This window comes from Acipenser ruthenus, chromosome 8 (genome assembly GCF_902713425.1).
Source record: "Acipenser ruthenus chromosome 8, fAciRut3.2 maternal haplotype, whole genome shotgun sequence".
Classification (NCBI taxonomy): Eukaryota; Metazoa; Chordata; class Actinopteri; order Acipenseriformes; family Acipenseridae; genus Acipenser; species Acipenser ruthenus.
Genome location: NC_081196.1, coordinates 4,371,850 through 4,383,424, shown reverse-complemented (window position 1 = coordinate 4,383,424; position 11,575 = coordinate 4,371,850). Strand labels below are relative to the sequence as shown.

Below are 11,575 nucleotides of genomic sequence, written 5' to 3'. Positions count from 1 at the left end.
CTCCCTTAAGTGGGGTAGATAGCATATCCACATAAAACATCACCTTGATTTTAATAGCACAACAGTAAAGAGAATTCGAGTCATAAGCGCATGCTCGAGTTCACAGTGATTAGTGATTAATATAAAAGACATACAGTAAGTCACGCAGTCCACAGCATTGGTGCCCCTGGTTTTCAAGGTTACCTGCCTTCTTAAGAATCATTGCCTAGCATGTTATTATGAAGCAAAAGAACAAAGTGGTTGCGTGTTTTGAAGATTAGCTGTACTCTCACCCACTGAAAACAAGTGGTGAACCTGATCTGTTTGTTTTCCCTTGTCTTCTGTATTCCTGCTTTCTTGTGGTGAACGGAAGCGGGTGGACTCACTGACACTCTGCATTCCCCTTGACATATATAGACAAGTTTGAACAGGTCAAAGGAGACATGGTTTTCATTGGGAGCTATTTTCATCTCATTTTAGTTACAAATTGAAGCCCCTCCTGACGTCTGTTTTAGTTAGTTCTGTGAGTGGATGTCAAAAACAAGTAAGTTGCAAGTGGTTGATTAAGTCATGGCCTTGATCCAGAGAAAAATAAAAAGTTAGAGAAATCTTGTTCAAGACGGATAGGGCTTAAATTTCCTAATTATCCTGCGTTAAATATAAATAAATAAATAAATAAATATATAATACGCTGGCGGTGTAGTGCAGATTTAAGGTGTTAAATTATTTAAGACCATCATCCCCTAGATTTGATCAAAGGGACCTGGGGAGCCCAATCCTTCATAAGTTCAAATATATGATGAAGACGTGTCAATAACAATATATAACAACTCTGGTAAAGTAAAGCATTTTATTAAATACAAAATAATATCAGGTAATCATATATAGATAATAAATAAATAATAATAGGGGCTAATATCATGTTATCCATACCAACCAACATATTTTTTAACTAAAAACTTCAGACGCAGGGTTTAGTTTTAGATTATATAAGGGCTATATTCATTATAGATCTCAGAACCAATCAGGTTCCTTAGAATCTTGAATCAGGAATAACTTATGTTTTATAATAGCAATAGTACCCGGAATTGACCATTGGTCTGATTTAACTTTTTTAATGTGAAAAGTCCTTTTAAAATTGAAAGTAAATATTGTCCCACCATGTGCTCCATTTAGAACAGATGTCTTTTCACAAAACGCTTCTTTCCAGTAAATCAAAGTGGGCTCCTTGTTTTTATTTCGAATCCCTTGCTCAGTTATATACTGTAACAGCTAATGCCCTTAGCATTGGGTATTATGGCTTTGTTACTGTATGTCACAGCTGAGCAGTTAACTTGTTCGACATGTTAAACAGCATGTTAGGGGCAGTGCAGTTAGCCGCGTACTCGTCAGTGAGCTTGAATTCATTTGTCATGGTTGGCTGGTTTCTGGGTTTTATGCACTGTAGGGAATGTAAGTGTGGGTTGTTGGTTAATATCTAACGCAGCAATCTGTCCTCTAATCCGTTGCTTTCTTGACGTCCTTTTTATTTGAAGATAAGGGAATGTTTTAGTACTCAGTAAGTGAGTCGACGTGCTTGTTTTTGTTATTATCGCTATTCTAATTATTCATTCTGATTGGTAGACACATCATGCATGCTTTTAATATTTGTGTGGTGGCTTCAGGTTCTTGGCACCTGGAGGAAGAATCAGGGTAGAGTGGAAGGAGTTCATTTGCCTAGACTGCAGTGTTTACTTGGTGGAGTCCCTGAAGTTTCAATCAGGGTGACTGGGAAGAGCCAAAGTTCATTTCTCTATAAAATCTTTGAAGACACCTCTGGCCTCACTGATAGATGTCATACTTCTTGCATCTCATATTTCTCTCAAATACCTGGGCTAACTTGTTCTAGTCTGTCAGGAACCTACAGGCAGTGACCCAAAAAAGAAACTTAAACACAAAATAACACTGTTTAAAAACATCCATGCTCCCTTGAGGAATGGCAGTGAGCAAATGAACAGCAAACTTTTTAAGGTAAGAGATTTGGATCTGTTTGTTTAAAGGAAAAAATGATACGATTGCATTAAAGTTGACAAGATTGTTTTGGAAATAAAAATGACAAAAGTCTGAGTTGTCATTCCTGCGGAATATACAGCTACTTACGTCAAGGGATGTTGATTTAGTCAACAACAAGTCCTACTGGCTTGAATATCACTGAATAAACACTATACATGCTTTTCTGTTTCGTACATTTTCTACACAAGCAGATGGGAATGGTGCTTTTAATTTTAAATGAAAAATGACTTTAAGTTCCTTAAAAGCCACCTGTTCTGGTTTCAGTTTTGTTGTGTTTTTCTTTCCTTATAAAGTTAAATGAACTTTTGATGATCTTTAAAGCTATGGCATGAGAAATGACACCACCTGGAGTCTCACTGATTCACTATTTGAAAACAATTCTAAACTAATTTGAGTTATATCATCAGGTTTGAAACATTTTGCTGTAAAATGATTTCCAGCTGCTGGGTTATTGTCCTAAGCATTTGAAAGCTAAACAAGTTGAAAGCTAATTTCGTTATTGCAGTTCTGGGTGTGCCAAACATTAGTATGTGTTTGTTTTCATGTTCATGAAACGTTTTGAATTAAAATCATCTGCTGGTTGTGTAAAATCACTGTACCTTATCCTAACTTGCCGGATTTGGCAGCTCTTCCCATACGGAAAAATAATATATTGCAGTATATGTCAAAGCAATAGAAATATATTTAAAATACACGGCAATATATTGTCATCTCTTTCCTAAATATATACTGTACAGAGCAACATATTTTAAAATATATTCTCATACATTTCGAAAAACATTCAAAATATATTGCAGTACATCCCTACAAGAATACAAGATATATTTTATAGATGACAGAATACTAAAATATATTTTGGATTTCTTCAAAATATATTGCAATACATTCTAAAAAAAAAAAAAAGGTTACTTTATTGAAAAAAATCTTTGCAATTTCAACATGCAGAAAACGTTTTTTTTATTCATTTTCTCTGACTCAGAGTTCAAATGTTTTATATTTACATTTTTTATTGAAGATAATTAATTAATTAATTAATTAATTAATTAATTAATTAATTAATTAATTAATTAATAACAGTTCCACTCTTAACTACCTATAAGAATAAACCATACCGTAATTCAACACATTTTAACTAGGAAGGGGGTGGGCAATGTATTGCAATAAAACTGAAAAATTGCATGACAAAAAACATAAAATAGAAATTGTAGGATTATCAAGCAATTCGCTTTGAAAGCCAGGGGCTGGGTTCAGAACCACAGAAGCTAAGTGATTGGAGCAAACGGGTAGATATAACGAAATGCCTGAGCTTTATGGAGCTGTTCAGCTATGGCCAAAAGTTTTGCATCACCCGATATAATTAACTAATTTACCTGCATAAAGTCGAATGAAACCTGCTGAATTATGTTACGTTAACTTAATTACATACCGTTTTGTAGTTTTCCAGTAGACTTTTTGCAATATCATTGTGTAGTTTCTTTGATCATATGAAGTTAAATAAAATATCTAAATTATATTTAGATATTTTTTTTTTAAATGATGTCTCAGTCCTAACATTCTAGGTGAAGCAACGCTTTTGGCTCTAGCTGTAGGTACTTTACAGCAATCTGAGCGGAGAATCGAAGGCAGCCATGCAGACAACTGCAAATGAGCAAAGAAAACGGACTGCGAAGAAAGCGCGGAAACCCCTTTTAGGACAGTGTTAGTGAAGCAAGCACCGGAAAAGCTGTTAGAAAACAATAATACTAATACAGAACAGAAACTGGGCCTCTATTTTTATCCACAACTCATCCACTTATCTGTTGTTTTGGAAGCACAATTCTAACTAGTGTTGCTTCAGAGCTCCCAATTCTTCATTCAGTCTGTTATCAAGCCTGCTTCAGCACGAACAGGTGCCAGCTTTCTTCCAAGGCACTTCATCAATGTATTACACCGGCTTGCTACACTTTGTCCAATAATTGCTTGCTGTCAGCACCTGATCTAAAACCTTGGATTCAAGTTTTGTAAACTTCAATGTCATCCTGGTACTGTATATTATACCTTGCTTTAAAAAATGTTTTTAAAAAAAATTAAGGAACAATAGAAATTAAAACTAGATATTGAGGTCTAGAGAACTTGTTTCCATAATAATCATTTAATAGAATGTTTTGTACAGGAATGGAACTTTGTATATTTTTAGAATTTTATTCTGTGACAAATGTTCTGATATACAAATATAACAATAACAAAGTTTCTTTTGAGGTCTTGAAAGCGGATGATTTTATATGATAATAACATCTTTTTAGATTCTCACTGTTTTTAATTCATAGAATATAAAACAATTATAATTCAAAAAATAAATAATATACAGCTTATTACTTCTAACAAGCCACCGTGGTACATTTCTGACATGTTTCATTTTATTGGGTGTGTTTTTCATTTCTAAAAACAAATGTGCTAATGACAGTTGGGACTAAATAGCTTTGAGAATCGACCCCATTATGTTTAAAACAAGTGTCAAGTAAAAATGTGTAATTGTGCCATCAAGAACAATCAGAACTCCACACAGGTGATGAAGTTCTGATCCAGCAGCAGCTGGTGCAGGGGATCTGTTCCACTTAGCCATGTCTGGTATGTCTGAGAAATTCTAAGCATGCAGTTTAACCACGGATTCTGGACCCCCCATTGTCTTTGCCTTGCCTTGAAGAGAAGTCTCCTGTCTGTGCTTCAGCCAGTCCTTTCCCTCGGGCCATTGTTTGCCCAAGGGCATATGCGGTGATGTGTGCAGTGCTTGCCGGTGCTCTTAAACCTGTAGGTATCCTCTATTGCCTGCAGTGGTTCCATGAACACTTTATATTGAGCCCTCAGGAACTGTTACCTGTTTTCCAATTGGAGTGTTCCACTTTGGAGAAACTAATCGGGCCAGTTTGAGTTGGCTTGGTTTGCTTTTGCACTGATCACAAACTCCGGTCACCACCCAGCAATAAAGCAGTACAAAATGGTCAAGTGACTTGATAGCCTTCTTGTGCATTTGATTAAGGACCCCCTCTGGTACTGTACTGTATGTCCTTCACTGTTTCAGTAAATGCCAGCTCAATTTCTTTCTGATACAAGAAGAGGTCAGAATTATTTATTGCTGGTTTTGCTGGAAATGCTCAGTTGACCTTGAGCCGAATATGGCTTCTGTATCGGGTGGTCATGTGACTGTTTAATTCAGATCCAGAGTTCCATGGCTCTGTTTGCCAAACCTGATTGGCTTGCTGTTGATATTCATTTAACACTTCAAATCTAACAAACCATTGGATGCACTCCAGTCATTGCACACTACTGTTCTAATACATTCCACTGTGCTTCGGTGGGGCTTTGTTCGCAAAAAAGACACACAGATTATATCTTACAAACTGAATTTCACTCATGCACTCACATGGCTTTGTAAGTTGTAGATGTCTTAATAGAACTGGATTGATAGGAAATCTGATCTGGACGTGTCTCTCTTTTATATACTAACTCACAGTTGTGTTTGCTAGATTTAAAAAACAAGACAGGCTTATTTCCTTTCAAAAGAGAATAATGGTTGTCGGATATGTAGTAAACACGCTCTTGAAATCTGTGCGCATAAGAGCAAGCCTGCTGACTTGATATTTTCCTGTTGTTTTTGTTTTATTTAAATTTTTTATGAGGGATTGTCGTATTTTGCTCAACCCCCAGCCACGCCCTCCCACCTGTAGGAATGCACTGCTGGTATCATGACACATAGAGAGCCCAGGTTTCAGCGTGAATTCAACTCCCCTGGGCAGCAGAAGTTACTGCACTTCAGTGTCTTGGAAGGCTGGGAGCTAAGAAACGCAGACTCAGTGAGTTTTTATGCTAGGCTTTTGTGTCTGCTGTTTAGAAGAGTAGATGAGTACAAATGGGCTTGTTCATTTTAATAAGCAAAGATTTAAAAGATTTAAGCAAAGATCAAAACTTTTGGTTCTTCAGTAAAGGTTTAGGAAAGGTGATACATTCTTAAATTGAATAATGAAGTGTTTTTATGATATATGGTATGATGATACCACCTAATGGGATCAGGAGAATACCAAATGCGCATACAAATCAACATTTGGTTAACAATGTATTTAATTAAAAATTATAACTGTATTTCTTAGACCAACACATGCATTTATTTATGGAATATGTCCCTAAATAAGCAATGATTCAACGAATATATAGAAAATCACTTTAGAGAAGAAAATATCAATTCATTTGATTTTGGTGGTTTTATTTTGCAGTATTGTATATTGAGTAAACAACGGTAAAATAATATTCTGCACTTAACTGGGTAAGAAGCATTCTGGAGTTTTGCTAAAAATATATAATTTGCTTGAGCTGTAATTAACCAAAATATATATATATATATTTTTTGGATGGCAAAATGTACCTATTTAAACTATTTAAACAAATTTTCAAGTACATTTTGTTATGCTGTAGTTTAAGTGTTTATTATTAATATTTACTAAACATAAGTATTTAAAAGCTAGAATAATCTCTCCAATGCTTTCTTGTCAATTTTATAAATGTAGTTTTAAACACTTACTCAAAGATATATACTCCAGTAGTACTGAAAATACACTTTTTAGACAAACATTTCAGTAAGTTCTTTATCAAAGCAGCAACATTATTATTCAGTGAATAGAAATGCCTACAACCATCAGTTTTTTTTCACAGTGGTTTTGGTATTTGGTTTTTCAAAAGCCGTCATAAGGATAGCAGCAATTATTATTATTATTATTATTATTATTATTATTATTATTATTATTATTATTATTATTATTACTGTACTTTAATGTCATGGCACTACACTTATTTGTCTAGCAGCACATGTTCTTGAGCAGAGACATACTGTATGAGACTATTAATAATCAAAATGTTGGCTTAGCAATGCTTTACATTCTACCTGTGTTCAGATGGTTGGAATTCAGGAATGGAGAGATTTTTAATGGAACCCAACAATGTGTTTAGTTTAGATGCAGCTCCACATTAAACCCCTGTACATGCTGTGTTCAAAGTTTTAAGGGATTAAAAACAGTACAGTACAGTAGTATAAAATTGTGTTTATCCCGAGTTAAAGAATGACTCCCTCAATCTAATGCAGGTGCCATTGTTAAGAGGCCTTGCTCAAGGCGATTTGTCTCATAAACAGAATGCAAGCACAATTGAAACAGCGTTATGAATAAAACTTGAGGAAAAGGTACAAAGAAAAAAAAAAGTAATCTCAGTGAAGCACGACTGTCAGCAATTAAATCAGACAGTGCAATTGAAAAAAATGGTATTCCAATAAAGACAGCCCTTTGGGTTTGGAAAAGAGGCTGCTTCTTCAGATGAAAATATATTATCTAAATGTGGAACAGCACAAACAACTTTATCACATGCCTGTTGGTGTCTCAAAGCAAATACGGTATATCTGTAATAAATTGATGACCAGGTTCCGAAAAAACAGCAGTAAATGTTACTTGAAAATTCAGCAGTTCGGTCACCAGTGTTTACAGTGTGACTGCACAACAGTTTAGAAGGAAAACGTCCCATTAAAAAAAACAAATACAGGCATTGACTTCGGAAAAACAGAAAACATGAGGGCTCTGTGCGTGACGCCAGCACTTTGAGAGGAAAATCATAACCTCTTCTTTTGACCTCTTCTCATGTATTCCAAAGAAATCTATGTTTATATATATAACAGTGTGGAGTAGTGGTTAGGGCTCTGGACTCTTGACCAGAGGGTCATGGGTTCAAGCCCAGATGGGGGACACTGCTGCTGTACCCTTGAGCAAGGTACTTTACCTAGATTGCTCCAGTAAAAACCCAACTGTATAAATGGGTAATTGTATGTAAAATAATGTGATATCTTGTAAAAATTGTAAGTCGCCCTGGATAAGGGTGTCTGCAAAGAAATAAATAATAAATATATATATATATATATATATATATATATAGTAGTGTGCACATTTTAGAACATTCCTTTGATTCTGTTGTTTTGATTTGTTGTGCATATGAAATCAAACCACTGGAACTGAAAATCTAATATATATATATATATATATATATATACTCATTTAAATCTAATGTTTTTTTTCTTCCCAGAAGTGATTTAATAAACCCCTCAATAATATCACTAAATACAGTAAAAAAAAAAACAACAAAGTTTATTAGTGAATTATGAGTCAATGAGTTAATGAGTCAAGACTTTTTGATTTACGCACCTGCTTTCATATCAGTGATCTGCTCACATAGCAATATTCTCATTGTCTTCGTTGAGTTTAAGAAGCGGCCACTAATTCACCGTGGCGGTATTTAGATCTGCTTCTGTTAAGATGTTTATAATAGACGCCCTGTGACTTATATTTAATGAGAATAGCACTGGGTTCTGTTGCTGACCTACATGTTGTTTCTTCCCCAGGCCTGTAAGGAAATGGAAGCAACTCCTATTGACATGTTAAAGGATCCCCTTGTCTCTAGCTGTGCTGCCCAGGACACCAGAAAGAAGCGCAGGGTGGTGACCAAGGATGGGCACAGCAATGTTAAGATTGACCACGTTGACGGCTTGGCCATGCTTTACCTGCACGACCTGTGGACCACTGTCATAGACATGAAATGGCGCTACAAGCTGACCCTGTTCTCTGCCACTTTCGTGATGACCTGGTTCTTTTTCGGCCTCATCTTTTACATAATTGCCATGATCCACGGGGACCTGGACGTGCCCGACACGGCATCCAACCACACCCCATGTGTGATGAACGTGCAGTCCTTAACCGGGGCCTTTCTCTTCTCTCTGGAGTCACAGACCACCATCGGCTACGGCTTCCGTTTCATCACGGAGGAGTGCCCCCTGGCCATCTCCCTGCTGGTGGCCCAGCTGGTCTTGACTACCTTGGCGGAGATCTTCATCACGGGCACCTTCTTGGCGAAGCTGGCCAGACCCAAGAAGCGTGCCGAGACCATCATGTTCAGCCACAACGCAGTCATCACGAAGCATGACGGCAAGCTGTGTCTCATAATCCGGGTGGCCAACATGAGGAAGAGCCTGCTCATCCAGTGCCAGCTCACGGGAAAGATGCTGCACACCCACGTCACCAAAGAGGGGGAGAAGATCCTCCTGAACCAGACTAGCATCCGCTTCCAGGTGGACTCTGCCTCCGACAGCCCCTTCCTCATCCTGCCAATGACTTTCTACCACGTGATCAACGATGCGAGCCCGCTGAAAGACCTCACTGCCGCCAACCTGAGGGGGAAGGAGTTTGAGATCGTGGTCATCCTGAACGCCACGGTGGAGTCCACCAGCGGCACCTGCCAGAGCCGGACCTCCTACATCCCCGAGGAGATCCTCTGGGGCTATGACTTCATGCCTGTGGTGTTCAACTCCCCGAGTGGGAAATACGTTGCGGACTTCAAACATTACAACAAGGTCATTCGAAGCACTGATCACTTCTTTGCCACAGATCTTGAGAAGTTAAAACTGGAAGAAGAGTACCGAAAAGATGACCAGAAGGAAAGAGAAGGACATTTAAATGAGCCATGACACAAATACTTTTATAGAAACGGAAATACATGTTTAGCAACTTTCTATTTTTTTTTGGCAACTGCAGCACGGGGATTGAAGACTTTGCTATTTATAAAATAGCTGTAGTTCACATTTCTTGATCTCTCACATTCCTTCTCTCTATTAAGAATTGAAAACATTTTGTGTATAATAATAATACTGCTGGAGCCACCTGTCTCTTTGTTAGACTTGCATACAAATTCTGTTGTGAGCCATTGCTTAGCTATATATGAATATATGAAGACTCCAATGACTAAGCAGTTGAAATATTTGCTTGAAGAAAGTTCCAGCTACAACTGAAGCTCACTAAAACATACTCATTTACAATACTGCGCTGTGTTATTATTATCTAGGATTCTGAAGCACACAATAATGTCAGGAAATATAAATCATTGCTCGCAATATCAATATCAATATCAGTAGGCAAAACTGAATCTCAGAGTTTCACAATAAACACATCTATTGAGTACTTTGAAACTTTTAAAAGTTTTGCATTTGGTAATCATCTAGAAGTGAAAAGTTCTTGTTCTGTATATAAATCCAGTTAGTAAAGTTTAAAGAGCTTGTATGTGAATAAAGATGTCCTTTAACAATAAACGGTCCATTGTGCCACAATTATTTTCTCAGTTTTCTCGACTTTCACTACAAATGATATCTGAAAGAATCAACTATGGAATGGCATTACCTGCATCTATCAACCTTTTCTTTATTGAAGATCAAGCTCAATGTCAAATATGTGATGTTGTTCCAAATCGCCTATATACAGTGCTGTGTCTGACCTGTATGATTACTCTGAAGGAGCTCCTATACAGTCCTGTGTCTGACCTGTATGATTACTCTGAAGGAGCTCCTATACAGTGCTGTGTCTGACCTGTATGATTACTCTGAAGGAGCTCCTATACAGTCCTGTGTCTGACCTGTATGATTACTCTGAAGGAGCTCCTATACAGTGCTGTGTCTGGCCTGTATGATTACTCTGAAGGAGCTCCTATACAGTGCTGTGTCTGACCTGTATGAATACTCTGAAGGAGCTCAATGATATATTTTCTGTATTTAAAAATGAACCATAACCCTTGGATTCCCACACGCTTAGCATTAAGGTTAGTGTCATCAGTCCTTACTGCTACTTGGCAGGTCCATCATGGTGGAGGTCTCTAAGTAGAATCTGTAGGTAGAACAGTGATTCTCCCCTAGTTAAGAGTGACACTGAGGCTCCTAGAGATGCAAATCAACCTTCTCGACTTCCCAACGGCCTCACCCCTCTGATTCTGTTATCGGCTATTCATCAATTCTGCTCATTAATTCGACTGGCAGGTTTCCAACATTAATCTGCTTCGGTTTGGTCTAATTGACAGGAAATGTGTCAGGTTCTATCTTTTAAATATACTGTTCTGTTTCAACAAAACCTTTGAATCTGTTATTTTATCATGGAGTGCTATTTTAAATACTTATTTTTTTATGTCAGAAAAGATTTCCCCAAACGATTATTTTGCACAGTATTTTTGCAGTTTTACCATGGTTTTACTGGATATTTACCATAGTTTACCATGGGTTGCCATGTTTATTAATATGCTTTACTACACCTTGTGATTCTTTACATTGCGTACCTATGCTTTACCGTGCTTTCACTATGCTTTATTACACTTTGCTAGGCTTTTACTATGGTAAATCTTTATAAGGCTAGGGTTATCGAGATACATACATTTATGCATAAAAGTTCTATCTATCTATCTATCTATCTATCTATCTATCTATCTATCTATCTATCTATATCTGTATGTAATGACAAGGCTCTCTTAATATCTGTCAGAGCTGCCTGTCATTACTGAAACAGATTTGCAACAGGGAGATGCAATTATATTTACAGTATATATATATATATATATATATATATATATATATATATATATATATATATATATATATAAGCTCAAAGAGCCAGCTGCCCAACGTTTTGATATGTTGTACATATCTTTCTCAAGGGAGCCATATATA

The 11,575-nt window shown here is 36.8% G+C and overlaps 1 protein-coding gene across 3 annotated transcripts; it reads left to right on the top strand.

The window, feature by feature from the left end:
• The first annotated feature begins 1,449 nt into the window (after window positions 1-1,449).
• LOC131737683 (ATP-sensitive inward rectifier potassium channel 15-like) lies at window positions 1,450-10,177 on the top strand. Of its 3 annotated transcripts, none has more exons than XM_059028168.1 (2): window positions 1,450-1,989; window positions 8,441-10,177. In XM_059028168.1, exons 1-2 carry the CDS (start codon window positions 1,969-1,971, stop codon window positions 9,557-9,559), a joined length of 1,140 nt encoding a protein of 379 aa, XP_058884151.1. In that variant the 5' UTR covers window positions 1,450-1,968; the 3' UTR covers window positions 9,560-10,177. The 3 variants fall into 3 exon arrangements, with proteins under 3 accessions (XP_058884151.1, XP_058884152.1, XP_058884153.1); XM_059028169.1 differs by lacking the exon at window positions 1,450-1,989 and adding an exon at window positions 5,764-5,861; XM_059028170.1 differs by lacking the exon at window positions 1,450-1,989 and adding an exon at window positions 6,310-6,328.
• Window positions 10,178-11,575: the final 1,398 nt, after the last annotated feature.

Excerpts from the sequence above, each read along its gene's own strand:
- LOC131737683 (XM_059028168.1), top strand. The coding sequence starts at position 1,969 with ATGAACAGCAAACTTTTTAAG. Across the intron at positions 1,990-8,440 it reads TGAACAGCAAACTTTTTAAG|GCCTGTAAGGAAATGGAAGC; the intron begins GTAAGAGATTTG and ends TTTCTTCCCCAG.